General features: G+C 40.8%; 1 protein-coding gene across 1 annotated transcript in view; it reads left to right on the top strand.

Annotated features, from left to right (window-relative positions):
* LOC121278705 (protein APCDD1-like) overlaps window positions 1-21701 on the top strand; it is a 35585-nt gene extending 13884 nt beyond the window's left edge. The window contains exons 2-5 of the mRNA XM_041189064.1: window positions 804-984; window positions 4986-5517; window positions 18389-18710; window positions 20327-21701. Coding sequence (XP_041044998.1) covers window positions 804-984; window positions 4986-5517; window positions 18389-18710; window positions 20327-20772 — 1481 coding nt within the window. The 3' untranslated portion in view covers window positions 20773-21701. The remainder of the gene's footprint in view (window positions 1-803; window positions 985-4985; window positions 5518-18388; window positions 18711-20326) is intronic.
* Window positions 21702-22263: the final 562 nt, after the last annotated feature.

Here is a 22263-nt window from a genome sequence, read left to right as displayed (position 1 = left end):
GTGCCTCACCATGTTGTGGCTGCTGACCCTGGATGCCACCTCCTCCCAGGCCTTTTTGGTGGGGCCGTGGGCCTCCTCCTCCTGTCACTGGGGATAAGTGTTTCTCTCCTTGCTCCAGGAGGGCAGCGAGGCACTCATCTGAGAAACGTGGGGCTGACTGCCCCGCCAACCTGCCCTCCCGCCTACTGTGTCCACCCGCTGGGGCATCCAGGCGCACGACTTTCGCATCCTTCGGTGGCAACTTTCCAGGGGCTGCCGAGGCTGCGTTTGAATTGGCCGCTGGGTCGCCATTGGTCCCAGTGGACATTAAACCCCTGCCCCTGTGCACTCATTCAAAGGCCACGTCTTACGCTGGGCAGGCCTTACTTGGCTCGCCCGTGTAAAATCGCAGTACGCTGCCGATTGCAGGCGGCAGTCTGCTTCCCACCCACCCCCGCTGAGCACCCCCACCAAGGGTAAAATTCTGCCCCATGCCTTTTAACATACTGAAAATTATCAAAGCATATTCAGAAGACAAGGCAAGCTTTCCAGGTCCCTTCATTACAAAAAGACAAACATAAATTTAATTTGAAATTGTAGATGCAGAAAATTGGATAAAAAAGGACGTTAATACACAACTTAAATTTAACCATTTTATTTCTGAAAAGTCATGCTAAGTTCCTTTTTTAAATATTCATAAATCTGAAATCATTCCTATTAATCTCTAATAGCCTATATTGAAGAGTTCAATTATTAGGACTGTACTTTAGGTTCACTTATGTTTATATGTTATAAATTAAGTCACATGTGTCTTTTAATTCCAGGACTAGGTGGCGCTTCATCTCTCCACTACTCAGAGGGAACATCAAGCAGGTCCATCGAGAAGATCCTGGGCAAATTTAGCAAAGATTTTCAATGCCATCACATGTTGAAACACCTGTACAATGGAGCCAGGATCACTGTCCAAATGCCACCTCAGGTGGAGAGCCATTGGGTCTCTACGAGGTCAGTAAACAACAGTCAACTCCACTTATATAGTAACTGATAAGCAGATAATTCTATTGTGTGAGTACAAATTGAAAATTCAAGGCCATTTTGTATTTATATCTATTCTGCTCCACCTCAAGATGCAAGAAAACATTATCCTTCTCTTCCAACCTCCCTTCGTTGCAATCTTTCTCTAATTAATCAATCCTTTTATGATAAATGCTTCTCTCAGCTTTCTTCTCTTGTTCCTCCTTTACACCTTCACTGTTTTGAAATGAAGGCACTTTGTGCCATTTCATACTCCTCATACTTTCATTCACAGGATCGCTAAGCTCTGAACTTCTATTTCTTGATCTTCTATTCCTCTTACAATCTACCAGTTTTTAAAACATCCCATCACCTACTTGCTACTCCCTGACTGATTCAGTCTTTTCACCTACTCTTTTCATACTTGGTCACTTCCTCATAACTCCCTCAATAACAAAAATAATTCAGAACAATTTCAGCTCCACCCAGTGTTAAATGAATATAGTTCATGGGATCCCTCATTGTTGATCATGCAGCTCACATTATACACAGTTATCTGTGGCATGACTTATATTACATCAACAATTTACTTAACGCACGAATATCAAGAACAGCAGTCCGAACAATTTGAACCTTCTTGATGTTCCTTCTGCGTAGTGGAGAGATGAAGCACTACTCAGTCCTGGAATTAAAGGACATATGTAACTTAATTTATAACATATGAACATAAGTTAACCTAGGCTAAACAACTGTCAGTTAATTATTGCACATGCACTTAACAGTACTGTCCCAAATTTATCTCTGCCCTATTTCATCAGAGCCGTTAACCCATGGGGAGAGAAATTTGGAATGGGCATGTTAGTTGTTCGTACAATACGTTACAGTCAGTATCTTCTATCATTTTAATGTGCCCACAGCATGTTTAGCTGACAATTAAATGTAAAAAAATCGTGCTACAGACAACACCACAAATATATAAAACAGAGACACTTCAGTGAGTAAATAAAATGCAGAACATAGGCTACTCATTTTAACAGGATTTAACCAAACTTGGAATGGCAATATAATCAAAATAAAATGCACCCTAACTATTCTGTGATTCTGAAAAGAGGCAGCTCAGGAATTGGAGAATGAATTTGATAAAATATGTAAAGAGTGCTGCACAATTTCAGATTAAGTTTAATGCAGACAAATGTAACCTGTTGCATTTAGATAGGATGAAAAAATAGATGTCTTCTGTACTCCAGAAATGATGTTGGAATAGTCAAGGATGAAGTATAAAGAGGGCTAGGATGCTTAGTACGCTCAACACTAAACATATCGAACCAAAGGCAGAGCAGCAATTGACAAAAATAGTCGAATATATTTGAGAAAGTTATAATTAAACTGTACAATGCTCTGGTCAGAACAGATCTTGTTCTGGTCATCAAGACACAATTTCTAGAAGCATTGTAGATGTGTTTGATCCCTAGTGCCAAGTCTGGTTAATGTGGAAGGACTGAAGTGACTTGGGCTTTTCAACTAGTCTGAAAAGTGATCTTATGTACAAAATGGTTAAGGGAAAGGAAGAAGTAAACTAAGAAAACTGCTTAAAAATTCAATTGTTGGATAAGGAGTCACAGATTCAAACTAGTAAAAGTAATTTTAGGGTTGTCATCAGGATTTTTTTCAGAATAGCAAAGGGAAAAACATTGGAATTGTTTAAGAAACAGGGGAGTGCTCTAGGACGTCTGAATTCAGTAGAACCAAATGGTCTTCGCTATCTATAACCATTGTAATCTCGTAAAAATCCTCCAGCTAACTCACCTAAACATGTTTCTTTGTTCAGTTAATGTGTTCGTTAGTACTCTCTAGATGACCTTTTGTTGGGCTAGGGATTGTGAACTTCACGCTGTAGAGAATGGAAGGTTTTCCTATGTTCTGTACAGTAACAGTATGAGTTACTTAGGGTCAGGTATAACACAGGCATCATTCAGATTAATTGCACTCAAGCTGACTGTTGGGTTTGGGTCTTCTTGGCGACTGCAACAAGTGCAGTGTAAAGCTTGACTTCAACGATATTAAGGAGACTGTCTCAAAAGGACTTTTGTTGAACTCATTGCTATTCTGCAATATAACAATCTGACACGAGGGTCACCACAAGTTTCATTTATATAGCACCGTTAATATCATAAAATATGCCAAGGTGCTTCACAGGAGCATTGTCAAACAAGATTTGACACTGAGCTGCAGTATATTTGGTTGGATGACCGATAGCTTGATCAAAAAGGTAGGTTTTAAGGTTTATTTTATAGAAGCAGAACAAAGTAGTGAAGTGGAGAGATTTCGGGAAGGAATTCCAGGACTTAGGGCCTAGGCAGCCGAAGGCACAGCCACCATTGCTGGAGCAACTAAAATCGGGGATGTGCAAGAGCTCTGAATTGGAGGAGCTCTGAGTTCTCAGAGGGCTGTAGGGCTGGAACGCATCAACTGAACAAAGAAATATGTTTAGGTGAGCTAGCTGGAGGATTTTTACGAGATTGCAATGATTATAGATAGCAAAGACCATTTGGTTCTACTGAATTCAGCCGTCCTAGAGCATTCCACTGTTTCTTAAACAATTCCAATGTTTTTCCCTTTGCTTTTCTACCTGGGTATCCAGTCTTTGTTTTTTTTAAAAAAAAATCCTGATGACAATCCTAAAATAGATAGAAAGGGGTGAGGCCATGATGGAATTTGAAAAGATGAGAATTTTAAAATCGAGGTATTGCCAGACCAAAACCCAATATAGGTCAGCAAACACAGGGGTGCCGAATAAATGGGACTTGGTGTGAGTTAGGATATGAGAAGCTTGTTTTTTAATTCATTCATGGGATGTGGGTGTTGCTGGCTAGGCCAGCATTTATTGCCCTAATTTATTGTCCTTGTTCAGAGGGCTTTTAAGAGTCAACCACATTGCTGTGGGTCTGGAGTCGCATGTAGGCCAGACCGGTGAGGACAGCACTAAGGCCCTTTAGGGAAGGAAACCAGATTTTTTTTAAAAAAACGGGGTTTTTAATGACAATTGGCAATGGTTCTTTAATTCCAGATTTTATTTTTATTGAATTCAAACTCCACCACCTGCCCTGGTGATGAGCTAAAATTTATGTAGAGTGGAAGATGGGAGGCCAGCCAGCTGAGTGTTGGAATAGCCAAGTCTAGAGGGTTTCAGCATCAGCTGAGCTGAGGCAGGGACAGGATTGGATGATGGAACAGAGGGAAGTAGGCGGTCTTGGTGATGAGGCAGACTTGTGTCAGAAGCTATTCCAAGTCCATTACAACACCAAGTTTACAATTGTTTTGGTTCGTCTTCAAAGAGTTGCCAGGGAGAGGGATAGAGATGGTTCATTTTAGTCAGTGATAATTTATTGTTTGTGAATATAAACTGTTTTACCACTCCATTTGGTATTAAGTGAAGAGAATTCATTGTATTATTGGCCCCATTCAATTAGTCAGACCTAGACATGCAATATAGATGACCAGGACTGTGCTCTCTAGATGCTTCATGTAACTGAAGTATAAAGCTTCTTTCATCTGCACAATCCATGAGTGTTTTTAAACTACCCTCTCCTTCCATACTCTTCTATGGCAAAATAGAATACAGCTCTGTACTGAGTCAGCTGCTGACTGCATTGTTGGTAGGACAAGTGAGTAGGGGCTTGGGTAATCTCAAAAAGGAGTGTAAAGTCATCTGGAGCTTTGTCGCAGATTCCTCCAATTAACCAGTTAGTGAAACACTAAAGAAACAGGAACAGATTTTACTCTCAAACTCATGACTGATGTAGATGGACAATGTAGGTGAAGACCTTAAAAGAGAGAAAATGTAACTTTGATTCTCAAGGCTCATGCTGAAAATACTGTCTATGGTTCAAGCAACTATCTATGGTTCAAACAACTATTAAACTTTATATATTATGCTAAAACCAAATATTATTGCCTTGCTGGTTGTGAAGCTAATTATCATCTCTTTACAGTTGCGAGGTGAGACCAGGTCCTGAGTTCGTCACCAGATCCTACAAATTTTACTCCAATAACACATTCAAAGCTTATCAGTTTAATTATGGAGACAATCATTGTACACACCCCACCTACACCTTAGTGATCAAAGGGAAACTCCGCTTGCGCCAGGCTTCCTGGATCATTCGAGGAGGGACCGAGGCTGAATACCATCTTCACAAGGTTCAGATCATCTGTCATAACAAGGTGATAGCTGAGGAGATGAGCCTGAAATTGAACAGGTCGTGCCCCGGGTTTGTGCCAGGACAGAAGATGTGGGAGCCTAACGTAAAGTACGACATATGGAGTGACGAGACAGGCTGCAACTGTTTCCGGGCTCTGAATTTTGCCATGCACGAATTGCAGCTCCTCAGGGTCGAAAAACAGCACCTGCACCACAATCCTGAGCATGTGGTACAAGAGCTCTTCCTGGGGGATATCCACACAGATTGGTCCCAGAGGATGTATTACAGACCTTCCAGCTATCAACCTGCACTGCAGAATGCTAAGGTAACTCTAATATTCTGACTAATATTATTGAAAGCAGTTGATGATGGAATTGTCCTCTGTTACCCTAAGTATAATTTCTTTATTGGCACACAAAGAGATTCCTCTGCAGTTAGCCATCTTTATCATTTATTTGTTACTGTTGTTCTTAATTATTGAGCTTTGGCACAAAAGAAATCATGAAAGCCAACAGTAAGGCATTAACATGTGGTAGTGTGCAGACATGTCTGACACTGACATTATCAGCCCAACCCCCATATCTCAAATTACCCAGAACCTCCAGAAGTAATCATTTGGATCCAAAAGCTACTGTGTAACATTCAATTGTTATTTATAACTTTGGATAAAAACCTGAAAGGAAAAACATTACAGGGCTGTGGGGAAAGAGCAGGATAGTGAGATTAATTGGATAGCTATCTCTACATTGGCACAAACATGATGGGCCAAATGGCCTCCTGTGCTATGATCCTCTATGATTCTATCATCTTACTTTGTTTCTTCCTTGTGGGGCAGGTAGGAGATGACAGGAGTGGGGCAAGTAGGAGATGGCAGGAGCGTGACAGAGAGAAATGGCAGGAAAGAGGCAGAGTAGGAGATAGCAGGAGAGGGGGGAAGCACAGGAAATACAAGATACAGGCAAGGTAGGAGATGGCAGAAGTGGTGCAGGAAAATGTTGGGATCATCACTTAGAAGTTGTGAAATGAGTTGAAGCCCAATAATTCCATGATACAGAGCGAATAAAATATTGGATTTTTATTTGAAATACCTGGACTTTTGATGTCTCTGAATTGCATGGTAGAAATTCAAAGACAATTCATCAAAAACTGAACTGGCTTCAAAATCAGGCCTAAACCCAATACAGATTTGTGTCAGAGGCAGCCAGCGGCCACTTAACTTTTGTTTGGGTGTAGAAATAAATTATGTATTGTTCATCAACCATGCACCATGTCTCGAAATATAATTTGGGTTCAGATTTGTCAAGTCAGTTGTGACTACACACACACATATGTATCACATATAGACCATGTAATCTTTATTTGTGACAAGCTTTTAAGTATATCAGTAAATCAGGGGGAGTTTAAATGTGAAACTGCGGCATAGATGTAATGTCGCTAGGCTAGTAATCTAGAGGCCTAGGCTAATGTTCTGGGGCACGGGTTCAAATCTCACCATGGCAGCTGGTGGAATTTAAATTAAATTCATAAAAATCTGGAATTTTAAAAAAAGCTAGTCTCAGTAATGTTGACAATGGCAGGAGGGGTGCAGGTAGTGATGGCAGGATACAGGCAGAGTAGGAGAGGGCAGTCCTTCAGGGAAGGAAACCTGCCATCCTTACCTCCTACATGTGACACTAAATCCACAGCAATGTGGTTGGCTCTTAAATACCTCCTGAAATGGCCACTCAGTTGAAGGGCAATTAGGATGGGCAACAAATGCTGGCCCTGCCAGCGATGCCCACATCCATGAGAGAATAAAGAAAAAAAACACAAACCTCATTCGGTATGAGGTAACCTTATCAATCAGGACAAGTGATTATCTCTGGTATAAGAGCTGCACCAACTGAAGTTTCTTCTACTATGAAGGGTTCATCATAGCTCCAAGTCTAGGTGCAAACCACCTCCCTTTATATCCTTTCTCGCCATTATTACGTCACATTCAGTATCATGCTCCTACTATAATTTTCTTTTGCCTCTAAAACTTTATATAAACTTAATTGCCTGACAACAGGTTGCCATATTTTACCCAAATGGTTTTATCTACTGCTTTAACACCCTGGTACCCTTACAAGTTGTGTCAGTAAGTACCGGTTATCCCATGGCATAGCATATGTGTCATGCAGTTCAAGCAGCTAAATCTGTTGTATATAAGTCTGGTTACTATTTGGCTTGGGAACTTGTCAACTTCCAAGTTTGCCTGTATTATCCCCTGTAATTTCAATACAGATACATAACCTTCTTGTTTTACCAACCTCAACAATTATATCATCTCTGAACCACACACTTCATTTCCGTATCCATTTATCCACTCCACAATGAGCTGCTTAAACATTTCCTTACACAAATGGCAAAACCCTAATCAGGCACTTATTTGTTACTTGAAGACATTGTGGCTTAAGTTAGTCAATAAAATTTACTTTTGAAACAGAGCAATGTTAAACTAGCAGATTCCCTCATCCGTCAGCCACAGGATTTGCTGTTACTGTTTCAGATACCCACTTCCAAATTGGTCTCTCACATTGTCAGAGCTTATTATCCATCCTGCATGCAGCCAAAGAATTTTAGCAACTTCTGCAATTAAAAATGGATCAATACAACAAGCAGAATTGTCACTAATTCAGCTGAGGGATGATAGAGGTAGCAGGAAAGGTGATTGTTTTTTTCATATATGGCCAGTTAGAGCTCCCAGATACTTAATGAAATTTTATTCTCTTGGCCCAGATACAAAAAACTGAAATCATAGGGGAAGTTAACATTTTATTTCCATGGTGCCTCATTTTTAACTTTTGTATGTCCTGATTAAGCCTTTCCATTTACGTGTCCCAATATAAGTTAGATGGACATGCTTAGAGGCAAATTTCTAAAGGAGCCTTTGTCAAACCTAAATATTCCTAAGAGGAGACATTCCCAGTAATTAACTGAGATGCATTTCCCCATCATATTGAAAGAACAATGGGCTCTCTCAATGGCTCAAGGAATGAATGCACCATGTAGTACGGAATAGGAAAGTCCAGATTCCATGCATGGTGCATGCCGAATTAGTTGAACTAATCCTGAGTTACAATTGGAATATAAGACCTAGCCTTAGAAGCCCAGGTTGTGAGAGAAAAAAAATGAAAATAATTTAAGACTTATGCTTTTACTTATTACTGACTGACCATTAATCGGGAATTGGATTCAGTTTGAGGACAAAATCAGCCTCGGCTGCAAATTCACATCTGCAGCCTTCCACATCTTAAAAGATGCTTCAAAGAAAAGCAAATAAATAGTAAAGGAGATTCGGCTGAGTAAGTCTCTTGTTCAGGCTGGCTATGGCTGTATCAATTAATGGAAGAAACAAATCTTGATTAAATCTCTCCTCCGGGCATTTGACAGTATCATCTGGACATTCATAGTCAAGCATTACTTTATTCCCACCGCTTCTCTCTTCAGGAAATGTTATCTCCCTGTCCATCTGACCTACGATCTCAGTGCAGAAATATGAGCTGATGCAAAACCCATTTTCTCTAGACAAATTACATAAAGTTAAGCAGACAACGAGACATGCAAGGAAGGGTCCTGAAGAGATCCTTCATGCACGGCTTCATGCCTTTGATGAACCCAGCCTGCCCTTTTACTGAACTGCATAAATTATCAGTACTTTGAGACCATCATGCACTTCATTAATTTAAAGCACTTTAGCGTTTTTAATACAGCATTTCCAGCATGTGCCTGACAGTCACTTAACAGAAGGTTGGGTAAGTTACTGTTTGAGTACGGACCAACAATGCATGGAAGTACTGAAGATATGTTGTATCACATCAAAAAATGTCATGGACAATTTAGTAACTATCAAAACAACTGAATTCAGTATATGACTACTGCTGGGCTTTATTTTGTCATTGTCCAGCATGCTTTGCTGTGCACCCTGCTTTTTGCCTTTCATATAGTTTCAAGTGTCATATCCCTGTCCTCTGCCATCCACAGTGTTGACTAGGATTGGAGGAAGCTCGTGTGGAGCATAAAGCTGGCACAGACCTGTTGGGTCGAATGGCCTGGTTGTGTCCTGTAAAGCCACGTAATTCTACTTAGTTAAGCTCCTCAAGGTAACCGGAAAAGATATGACATGGTGCCTCACCGCTCATCACCTCAACAGCATTGAAAAGTTAACTCTTTTTCTCTTTCCACAGATGCTGCCTGAACTGCTGAGTATTTCCAGCAATTTCTGTTTTTATTTCAGGTGTCAAAGTGGGCAATATTTTGGTTTTGTAATCACTTTTTGGTGTTGGTTGAGAGATGAATTTTGGCCAAGACACTAGGAGAACTCCCTGCTGGTTTTCAAATAGTTTCATAGAACCCTTAACATCTACCTGATCAAACAGTTGGGACCTTGTTTTAATAGATCATCTAAATTTATATTTAAATATATATATAAGCAATATCTACACTGTATTCATGAAAGACATCACTGCATTCTGGACATGATGCGTTGAGCATAAAAAGATCCAGTAGCACTGCCTGGTATGCATTTTAACTCAGTTATATGACTCTTTTATCTGTTTTTAATATATACATTGTCACATGAAATATATTTCCAGGTTAAAAAACAATCTTCTCTCCCCATAGCTATGTAACACCCCATGCTTCAAATTTAACAATGTGTACTACGAATGGGAATGGTAGCATACTGGTTATATTAGTGGCCTAGTAATCCTTAGGACTGGACTATTGCATAAGAGTCATGAGCTCAAATCCAACCAAGGCAGCTGCAGGAATTTAAATTCAATTCATTAAATTTATATGGAATAAAAATCTAACACAGTAATAATGGCCATGAAGCTACTGGATTATCATTAAAAAAGCATTTAGTTCACTTATGTCCTTCAGGGAAGGAAATCTGCCATCCTTACCTAGTCTGGCCTACTTTGTGACTCAAGACCCCCACAGCAAACTGGTTGACTCTCAATTGCCCTCTGAAATGGCCTGGAACCAATGTGGTTATATCAAACTGCTGTGAAAAAGCCTATAAAAAATAGCTCCCTATCTCGTACCATTACACCATAAACTCACCAGTATCTTCTTGCTAGCGTTTATGGATGGCCAATAAATGCTGGCCTTGCTAGCTATGTCCACATCCCAAGAACTGAATAAAATGATATTTTTATGTTTGATATTGGAATGATGCAGAATAGAGTAAAAGAGTGAAGAAACACCTTACTTCACTGCTTTGTGCAAAGCATCTATGATACATCTATGGTATAGATTAAACAGTGTCAATGTTCATGGATATAGAAAGCTTTTAGTGAGACAGTTAAAAGATTTGAAGAACCTGAACAACAACAACTTATATTTATATAGCACCTTTAATGTAATGAAACGGCCCAAGGCACTTTACAGGAATATTATAAAAAAAAAGTATTACACTGAGCCACATAAGGAGATATTAGGTGTCAGATGATCAAAAGCTTGGTCAAAGCTGTAGACTTTCAAGAGTGTCTTAAAGGAGAACAATGATGTAAAGAGGCAGAGAGGTGCAGGGAGGATATTTCAGAGTTTAGGGCCTAGGTATAACTGAAAGCACAGCCATCAATGATGGAAAAATTAAAATTGGGGATGTACAATAGGCCAGAATTTGAGGAGCTCTGATATCTCGGTGGGTTGTGGGGCTGGAGGAGATTGCAGAGAAAGGGAGGGGTGAAGTCATGGAGAGATTTAAAAACAAGGATGAGAATTTTAAAATCAAGATGTTGCTTGACTGGGGGCCAGTGTAGGTCAGTGAGCACAGGGGTGACTGGGGAACAGAACTTGCTGAATGGCTTATTGACAAGCAAAGCCACATACACTACTTATCCTGTACTTTCCCAGACGCTGAATTCTTAATCTCAAGACCATCAGGGGAAATGCCGTACTCTCCAGCAGAGACTCTTGAAGAGTGGAAAGCCAGGATAGTTTGCCTGTCCATTTATTTGGTTGCTGTGCGATTTGCAGTTTGATTACCGGAATTGGGGGGGGAAAATGCATTTAAAAAGTCAAGTGGAATGGAAATTTAATCAATTGAACTAATCCGATCACTACCGACCTAGGGGCAGGATTTTTACCTTGTCAGGTGGACGTGGTGGGCGGGCCCAAGAGCGGCCATGAAAACAACCGCTGCCCGTGGTTGGGGCCTGACCACGATTTCGCACTGGCCAGTTAATGTCCAGCCAGCATGAAAGGCGCACTCAGAGCCTCAGCGCTGCCGGGGTGGGAGCTGAAGTGTACTTATACGCCGGGGTGCGCTCAGTGAAAGCTCCCTGAAGGGAGTTTGAAGATTTTTAACATTACAAATAAAGAGTTGAAAAATAAGGAAAACATGTCCCCCGTCATGTAACTCTGTCACATGAGCAGGGACATGTTCAAAATGCGTTTTAAAAATTTTTTATTTGTTTTTAATCACTGGTGGAAACCTCAACCAGCCCATGGATGAGGTTTCACAAAAAATGTAAGGGCTGTTTGGCGGGCAGTGAAAAATTTGATTTAATTGATTGATTAAGGGCCTTCATAGGCCTCTTAATTGTCAGCGGGAGTGAGGACGTCATCGCGCACTATTTTACTCCTGTTCGGGTCGGGCATGTGTCTGCCCAACGAGGCAAAAATTCTGTCCCTAGTGTTACCGGCCACTTTCACAGAATTCCCAGAGAGTGGAGGCTTGATGCTAAAATAGTAACAACTGGGACCTGGCACCTAATATCTCATAGTTCCCAGGCACTGGTCAGACATTCGAAATGAAATACTAAATGGTTTTCGGAAAGGAGGTATTTCCTACACTGCAAGCAGATGTACCACATCTACAGAATGACTGCTGGCAGTGTCTAAGATTTAAACAAAGACCATCCCCATAGCAACCCAGTATTTTCATCTGCAGCAAAAGAAATAAATGTGACGTAGATGCTCTTTGGTGACGGGAAAGCATGGGGCTTCACACTTTTGCCTGCAGTTTTTCATTCTATGAATCAATGGGGTCTATGACCCAAGCAATGAATTAAAACCTCAGGTCCTCTCAACGCACAATGACGGCTTCATTTAGCTAGCTCGTTCCTCTCACATCAGAGAGGATTCTTGAACTTGCTTGTTACATGTATCATCTGCTTGGCAAGTTCGTGAATGAAAAAATACACAGGCGGTTTGCTTTCCCATTATCTTCAGCGCACTTCAGAAGTCATGAATCTTGCTTTAGAAATTAACTGTCTGACCCATTCCTAATCACCATGGAAAATATGGACACCGCATGAGGACAGGATTAGATGTGAGTCCCATGGCACGCACACAATGAGGGTGATGCCTGTGGAACTATGCTCTGAAAATGAATCGACTGTCTATTTACTCGTAAAACAGTGGCAGTGAAAAGCAATCCCATTTGCTTCCTGCCATTGCTGAGAAGTGAGTTTTATCAATGTCAGTTAGAGATAGCATTGGCTGATAATCATTGGCGACGGGAGGAACGCGAGTACTGAAGTGTGTGCATGCACAGGGGGGGTACGCTGATAATCTTCATGTTTGAATATTTTTAAAAATTCATTCATGGGATATGGGCATCACTGGCTAGGCCAGCATTTATTACCCTTGTTCAGAGGGCATTTTGGTAGGCCTGGAGTCACATGTAGGCCAGACTGGGTGAGGACAGCAGATTTCCTTCCCTAAAGGGCATTTGTGAACTCGATGGGTCTTTATAACATTCAGCAATGGTTTCATGGTCACCATCAGGCTTTTTAAATTCCAGATGTTTATTGAATTGAAATTTCACCATCTGCCATTGTGGGATTCGAACCCAGAGCATTACCCTAGGTCTCCTGGATTACCAGTCTAGTGATGATACCACTACGCCATCACCTCCACGCAGAGTCACCCAACACTCCACGCCCTAGGATCATGCACTTGAACTTCAGGAGAGAAGGGCAGAAAAATAGAGGCTGCAACCTGCTCACAGGGAGATGGCTGGGGACTAGAGGTGAAAACCTGTCAGTTGGCAAGCATTGTTTGTTTCCTGTCAAAGAGTGTCAAAGCAATATTCTAAGAACCTCCAAGTTTTCATGTATATTGGCCATAAAAACAGAAAATGCTGGAAAAACTCAACAAGTCTGTCAGCATCTGTGGAGAGAGAAACAGAGCTAATGTTTCGAGTCCACACGACTGGAGATTCAGAGCTGCAAATTGGCCAGTTGGGTTCTATAGGGGATTAAGATTTTAGGGAAAAAGAAATCTTTGACTTGGAAAAGGAAACTTTGGCTCTTTTGGAGGCAGTTTTGTGGAGATGTGGATGCTCCACTTGGGGTCTGGTGAGATAATAAGATCAAGAACACCGGTAGGTGAAGAGGATAAGGTAAGGGGTGACAGCTGTAAGTTACACTTTAGCAATGTTCAAGTGGATGTGTTTTAAATGGGCTAGATTCTCATCCCATGGCTCTGAAATTATCCCACAAAGTACTAGCAATCAAACCTAATACATTCATCCAAAATTCCTCTCTGCTTTCTCAGTGGAAGAATTAACTCCTATTTTAAACATATTAGCACCTTTGTTGTTATAGGAAGGGATTTCAGATGAACATATGTTTTTAACATCATACAATATAACCTTAAAGTCTAGTATAGAAAGAAATTAGATCTTAGGGCTACTGTTTTTTTTGTAATTACTTAACTCAAATTACTGAATAATTCAAATTTTTTGCTGACCCCATTCAAGGGTAAGTAAGATCAAAATTTGCTGAATGTTGTGAGGAATGCACTATGTAGAAGATGAATGAAGTTGCTGAATGTTTAGTGAGCCGGGTTGGATTAGCACCACAGATCGTGGGTAGAAGAAAATAGAGTTGGAGAGAAGGCAAACTGATGGGAAACCCAGAGTTAATCAAAGGAAAGGGAGAGAATGAACCAGCTGGCATCATAAATTCTCATGTGAATCTAGTGACATTCTCTGGCGCACAAGCTTGAAAATCCTGCCATTAATGAGCCTGGTCTTTAGCAAAGTGGCTTACGTACATGGAATACTAACTCGCTCCCAGATCTAGTTTTGAGACAGGCTCTGTGATAAAGTGCTTCGTATAAACATAAGTGCAGAAGAAAAGGTCTTTACTCTGAAGTAAAGATAAGAGAAAGGACTCTTTAAAGTCTGATATTCTTGCTTTTTCCCACAGCCTATCTCCAAGGAAGGGAGCAGGGTGGGTGGTTGTTGGTGGATGATTCAGCAACAGCTAGTTTTGGTACACCATCTACTTCTGTTAATTCAAAAGCTTAATTTGAATTACTGAACAATTTGAAGCTGAATTGTGTTTATAAGGGCTACTTGTACTGGTTTACTATAATTGCTTAATTCAGATTATCTGGGTAATTCAAATTTTAGGGTAAAAAAATCTGTTTTGAATTAAGAGTAAACTGGATTGTTTTTTTTTGCTCTTTTTTTTTAAGTCCTGCCTGTGCTTATAAATGCAAGTTTTTATTTTTATTTAGCACCTTTCACAACCACTAGACATCTCAAAGCGCTTTACTTTTGAAGTACTTTTGAAGCATAGGTACTGTTACAATCCCCATAGAGACCAATAAACGTTTAAAAAGAGATTTGAATTCCCAGTGACTGACTGAAAATCCCTATGACAAGATTTTATATTTTAAGACTCTTACTGTAAGAAAATAACTAAAAGCAACAATAATTAAACATTATTTAGGATGCAGCTAATACTTTAAACTACAGAAAAGATATCCCGCCTTAACTTAGTAACAGAACTGAAAATCCCACACCACATTTATACATTACAATTCTGTGGAAGGTGTGGTGTAGCCTTTACAGGAAAAAATCCAAGTTACTCCCCCAGCTTCCAACGGACTCACTTTCCCCATTACACCGCATTATATCATCCAGAGCTCATCAGAAGTCATTTCCCTCTGTCTTCTGTGAATCCCTGAACTGACTTCCAGCAGCAAGACCCAGTCTGATGATTCCTTCTCCCAGCTATCCCAGGGCTATTCTTTCAGTGTGCTTAAATTTCCACAGGTTCCATCTCTTTGACCAGAGAATATGCTCTCGCACATATTCCACCTGATGGCTAACAGAGAACATCGCTTTCCCTGCTTTTTCCAATGGTTGCTGTTCCTGTCTCTCTATCTGGGACATTCTCTCTGTGCGTACAGTGTTTCTGAGTCAGTACAAAGAACAAAGAAAAGAACAGCACAAGAACAGGCCCTTCGGCCCTCCAAGCCTGCGACGATCATATTGCCCATCAACTAAAATATTTTGCACTTCCAGGGTCCGTATCCCTCTATTCCCATCCTATTCATGTATTTGTCAAGCTGCCTCTTAAACACCGCTATCGTACCTGCTTCCACCACCACCTCTGGCAGCGAATTTCGACACTCACTACCCTCTGTGTAAAAAAACTTGCCCTGCAATTTCCTTTATAGTTTTCTCCTCTCACCTTAAATCTATGTCCCCTAGTAATTGACTCTTCCACCATAGGAAAAAGCTTCTGACCATCTACTCTGTCCATGCCACTCATCATTTTGTAAACTTCTATCAAGTCGCCCCTCAATCTCCGTCGCTCTAGTGAGAACAATCCGAGTTTCTCCAACCTCTCCTCATAGCTAATAACCTCCAGACCAGGCAGCATCCTGGTAAACCTCCTCTGCACCCTCTCCAATGCCTCCGTATCCTTCTGGTAATGTGGCGACCAGAATTGCACACAATATTTCAAGTGTGGCCTAACCAAGGTTCTATACAGCTGCAGCATGACTTCCCAGCTTTTATACTCAATACTCCTGCCAATGAAGGTAAGCATGCCATATGCCTTCCTGACTACCTTATCCACCTGCGTTACCACTTTCAGTGACCTGTGGACCTGTACACCCAGATCCCTCTGCCCGTCAATGCACTTAAGGGTTCTGCCATTTACTGTATAATTCCTGCCTGTATTAGGCCTTCCAAAATGCATTACCTCACATTTGTCCGGATTAAACTCCATCTGCCATTTCTCCGCCCAAGTCTCCAACCGGTCTATATCCCGTTGTATCCTTTGACAATCCTCTTCACTATCTGCAACTCCTCCAACCTTAGTGTCATCTGCAAACTTACTAATTAGCCCAGTTACATTTTCCTCCAAACTATACTAAAACAGCAAAGGTCCCAGCACTGATCCCTGCGGAACTCCACTAGTCACAGCTCTCCATTCAGAAAAGCACACTTCCACTGCTACCTTTGTCTTCTATGACCAAGCCAATTCTGTATCCATCTTGCCAGCTCACCTCTGATCCCATGTGACTTTACCTTCTGTACCAGTCTGCCATGAGAGACCTTGTCAAAGACCTTACTGAATTCCATGTATATAATATCCACTGCCCTTCCATCATCAATCATCTTTGTCACTTCCTCGAAAAACCCCATCAAGTTAGTGAGACACGACCTTCTCTTCACAAAACCACGCTGCCTCTCACTAATGCGCCCATTTGCTTCCAGTAAGTTTGCAGTAGTGAACAGCTGCCTCTCCCTTGTGTCCAGGTGTTAAATCGGGCACTTGGGTTTCAATCGGACTTGACCTAGGCCTCCAGTCCCATGGCAACCAGGTCACATCGACTTATAGCCAGGCAGAACTAGGAGGAGGTCACATTCTCCATTTTACCTTCAATTAAAAGAAACAGTTTAAAACATGACCACCTTATAAAACTTCTCATTCGTATTGCTATTGTGGTAATGCAGGAAATGCAACAGCCAATTTGCACACAGCAAACTCCCACAAACAGCAATGTGATAACCAGATAATCCGTTTTTATGATGTTGATTGAGGGATAAACATTGGCCAGGACACTGGGAATAATTCTCTGCTGTTCTTCACAATAGTGCCATGGGATCTTTAACATTTACCAGACCAGGCAGATGAGGCCTTGGTTTAATGCCTCAGGCCAAAATATGGCAACCTGTAAAAAAAATTAGGGTCTTTAATAAATAGGTATTTCGTGCATTTTATGAGATTAGCTAAACAGCATTGATTCTCTCGCTGGAAAGAGGATGTTGACATTCCTAAGCCGATACAATGGCGTTCTGAGCACCCCTTTATCTTCCAAGTATTTAGAAAGGACCAGGATATGACCCTCAGCAAGATGTAAACTCAAAAGTTGACCTCGAGTGGGGTGACGCACAAGATGAGTGGTAACCACCCTGATGTTTTAAGTACTTGTCCTGTACCCATTGGTCAGAATAGTTAGATGATTGACACTGGGTAAGCTACCAGCCCCCCAAAAAGAGGGTACAGGTTGGCTGAGCTGCTGAGGCTGAGGTCGAGAGGAGGTGCTGGAGAGGTCCTGCTGAGGGATTGTAAACTGCTGAGGTGTTGGGAGGTTACAGTATTCATCGGTAGCCACCTTCTTCAGGTGGGTGAGGAGGAGGAGGAGGATGGTGAGATCAACACATTCTATGCCATCTACTTGTCTGCCTTCTGGAACCAGTAAACCAACACTGTCACAGATCATATACTTTTCCTGTCTAATTAGTTAACGTATCATATCTAAACTGTTGTTTCTTCATTAGCTCAATAAACCATCTTAACATTACTTATGACTAGTCGACTGCCTATTTAGGCATCCAAAATTCTTACACTCCGACAGTGCAGCACTCCTTCAGTACTGAGCTGGAGTGTCAGCCCTGATTTTTATGCCCAGTGGTATGAATTAGGTCAATCTTTTTGGGTCAATTTGTGTAAGAGAATTGATATAGATTCTCCAAGGTGAGTTGTGGGGCAAATATTTCATATCTACCTCAACTGCACATTCAATAAAAATTGTGGTCCGACAGCTTCATAACTAATCATCATATGTAGTCAAATAAATATAGCCAGACTATTTTGCAAGAATTAAGGAAAATTTATCAGGCTGGGTGCTGCAGTGTAAATTTGAGAGTAATACAGAATAACAGAAAACAAGAATTAGATGTGCCGAGCATTTTATTGTATCCCTCCTTGGTTAACATTACAGATGTATGAACTTTATTTAGAGATCATCAAGCTGAGTGTTACATTTGAAGCATATTTTGCTCTGTAGATTTTTATAAGTCTGCTTAAGTTCACAGAACAGTAGTCGAAATATGCATTGACCAAAGTTAAATCGTAACACTATCTAGTTCCATAATTTATCACTTAGAATTTCTACTTCTGCCGTTTCAGAGTCACGATCATTCCTGCATGGCCTGTCGGATAATCTACCGATCAGACGAGCATCATCCTCCCATTCTACCTCCAAAGGCAGACTTGACTGTAGGACTGCACGGCCAATGGGCGAGCCAGCGGTGTGAGGTGCGACCGGAGGTGCTCTTTCTCACTCGGCACTTCATATTCCATGACAACAACAACACTTGGGAAGGACATTACTACCATTTCTCGGACCCCGTGTGCAAGCACCCAACTTTCACCATCTACGCCAAGGGCCGTTACAGCCGAGGAATCCCCTCAACTAAAGTAATGGGAGGAACAGAGTTTGTATTTAAAGGTAATATCAAATTGATCAATTAATATTTTTGGCTGTGAGCCATCATAGAGGTCATAAGAATCATTACTTGACCCACTAGGAGCAATGTCATCATCTGAGTCTCTGAGGCAATCCACTCCTAGTACCTATACTCGCACTATTTGATGTAGCCATGAACTGCTCAGCTCTTTGGCAATGTAGTCATGAAGAGGTTAAACAGATTAAGAAAATCCTTGCAGTGTGCACATGATATGTGCTGCTGGAAGGGCTACCATATTCATATGGCATTCTGTCTTCAACTGCCCTGCCCCAGTGCTCCTGCCACTGGTCACCCACATGTCCATCCTCAAAGTACGTTGACTCCCCATGCATATGTGGAAGCCTTTTGGGTGATTCTTGAATGTCAGTCAAAACAACATTTCTTTCTCAGTTTCAATATTTTTATAACCAATATACAAAGTAGCCAAAGAACATGTTAAGCCTTTTCTTTTTCAATAACTCTTGTGATTATTTTATCCCCCTGGGCTGCTTGATGCAATGCCGTGAAGGGTAATCCTCAATTTCTGGGGACTCCAGGACAGTCCTGGAGAGTTGGTAACCCTAGCTGCTGGCAAGTGAGGCTCCCTGGCAGCTGTGCAGGCTCATAAATTACCCCGTGTGAGTTATTCTTTCACTTCAAGCAAGGAGACTGCAGAAAACCAAAGGCTGCTATAATGGGAAAAGTGCACCTGTCACAAACACCAGTGTATGCACCTAGCATGTTCACATCAACAGTAAAGCCATCATATCACTGTTCCTGTGTCCAAGAGTGCAAAATTGAATATGGCACAATCCCACAACAATGCTAATATTGCGTTATGAATGATTAAGTGCACATGATCAGCATACACAGAGTTGCCAAAAATGTACTACACTTGCTGGCATTCAACCTACTATAGCACTGGAATGACTGAATGTTACTTTATCATACAATGCAGGCATTCAAATACTGGAAGCAAAATCATTAGATATGTTCATAGGTTGTGATGTGTCCGAGTGACTCTTTCCAGAGTTACCTGAGCTAATCAGAACAAAAATCACTGAAGGTGTGCACATATTAACCAAGTTTTCAAGATTTTGGTTTTTTAGTGTGCTGTTAGCTGCTTGACAAATGGCTGAACAAGGTATTCTTTCTTGCCCCATCAGTTGTATGTTAGCTGTAAAACTGTACATGTGCAGAGTAAAAACATACATTCCTGAGCATATGTTAATATAATGACAGAAAAAAATTAACTCCCATTTTAAGAGTACTCTTGCTGCACTGAACAACTTAATTTCGATTGTTGGAGTAGAGTAGAGAGATCTTTAATCTGCATCTAAATCATATATATGGCCTGCGGCTTTTTCAGGCTGATACTGGATGCCAAAAATCAGAAGTTTTCCATTTCCGACTGTTACAATACAGTTGATAAGCACAAAACTGAACTAAGAAAACAAAAAACACATCAAAACCTGCAAACATTCCCAACATTAATAAAGCTATATGAAATGTCTTCCCTTAGAACAGTTGCAGCCCAGTGCAGTTTGAGCAGAAGTGAATATAGATGGTACAATTTAATATTGATCGTTTGGCATGATCTTTTCAAATTTTGTTTTAGTGAACCACATGAAGGTAACGCCAATGGATACTGCTACTGCATCACTCTTAAATGTCTTCAATGGCAATGCATGTGGAGCTGAGGGGTCATGGCATGTAGGAGTGGAGCAGGATGTCACTCACACCAATGGCTGTGTGGCTCTGGGGATACGTCTCCCTCACACCGAGTATGAGCTCTTTAAGATGGAACAGGACTCTAAAGGTCGATACCTTCTGTTCAACGGACAAAGGCCTAGTGATGGATCCAGTCCAGACAGGCCAGAGAAGAGGGCTACATCTTATCAGGCTCCTTTAGTCCAGTGTGCTGCATCTGCAATAGGACTGGATGAGTCAATGGAAGATGGCAAACAAGACAAATCAACCAATAATGGATCCGAGAGAAAGCACCACTCTGGTGGTGCTTTTGTATTACTGTTTATCTGTGTGATCAAACAAGTCTTCAGCTAAGCACAGCCTCGTCTTGCAATGGTTTCTATGATGGAAAACTCTGTAACTAGAATTGCTTTCTTCATCCAGACAGTTTATTGACTTGATGCAATTCAATGCTGAAATACTGTTCCTCTATTTGAAGGCATCAGTATAATTTTTCCACTTTGAACTCCCTCCAGTCAACTTCAGACATGGAACAAGTAGCATCTACTGCACAACAGTAACAGCACTTTATTACGATGGAAGATTTTATCTGGCAAGCACTGTAAAAATGTACATAATTCGCCAAGCATATTCAAGCTAATGTCATCTGTAGTATTCTGCTCCCAATTACTATATGCTTCAGGTAATTCCAGAGGGTATTTTTAATTGGCAAAATGAACTAGTTTTTGTATATTTGAATCAAGAATTTCAATGTGTAAAATCTGGAGCTGTTAAAACGAATTATGGTTAACAGATAGAAAGGAGCTACTGTCTTCCATAAACAAGAACACCAGTTAAAAATTAATTAAGGTATTAATTAATTAAGGTATCAAGAAATACTATTTCTACATTTTATTTTTCCTTACATGAATACAAGTAATTATTTGTATCATTTATATAAAAGTTAACAATATTTCTGCTGTGGGTTTTGTGTGGCACTTGTTTATCAGTTACTTTGTTAAAAATTTAGGTATAGGTTTGATATTATTTATATACCAAGGCACCAGATTTGTTTTTACTGGTCTTGTTTTTTTAACTCTTGGCATCATTCATTTTCTTCTGATTTTAGAAATCACATTAAGCACGTATTTTTGAAAAGTGCATTTGGCAATTATATAAGTAAATCATTATAATGTTGTTTACTATTTTCTGATTTTAATGTGTTGTCTGTTGTTCCTTCTTTCTTAATCATTTCTATAGAAAGCACAAAGGCTTCAGATTAAATAAAGCTGATTGATAGTTTTCTTAAATTGCAAATGATATTCCATAGTTGTGCCTATGTGCCAGTTGCATGTTCTTCAAATCATGTCCTAACATTTAATTAAGACCATAAGACATAGGAGCAGAAGTAGGCTATTCGGCCCATCAATTCTGCTCCGCCATTCAATGAGATCATGGCTGATCTGATAATCCTCAACTCCACTTTCCTGCCTTGTCCCCATAACCCTTGATTCCCTTACTGATTAAAAATCTGTCTATCTCAGCCTTGAATTTACTTATCGACCCAGCCTCTACAGCTCTCTGCGGTAAAGAATTCCACAGACTGACGACCCTCTAAGAGAAGAAATTCCTCCTCATCTCTGTTTTAAATGGGCGCCCCCTTACTCTGAGGTTATGCCCTCTGTTCCTGGACTCTCTCACGAGGGGAAACAACCTCTCAGCCTCTACCCTGTCAAGCTCCCTAAGAATCTTAGATGTTTCAATAAGATCGCCTCTCATTCTTCTAAACTCCAATGAATACAGGCCCAACCTACTCAACCTCTCCTCATTAAAAAATCCCTCCATACTCGGGATCATTGCGTCCAA

This window comes from Carcharodon carcharias, chromosome 6 (genome assembly GCF_017639515.1).
Source record: "Carcharodon carcharias isolate sCarCar2 chromosome 6, sCarCar2.pri, whole genome shotgun sequence".
Taxonomy (NCBI): Eukaryota; Metazoa; Chordata; class Chondrichthyes; order Lamniformes; family Lamnidae; genus Carcharodon; species Carcharodon carcharias.
Note: the sequence above shows the minus strand (reverse complement) of the source record. Positions and strands in the feature narration are given on the sequence as shown.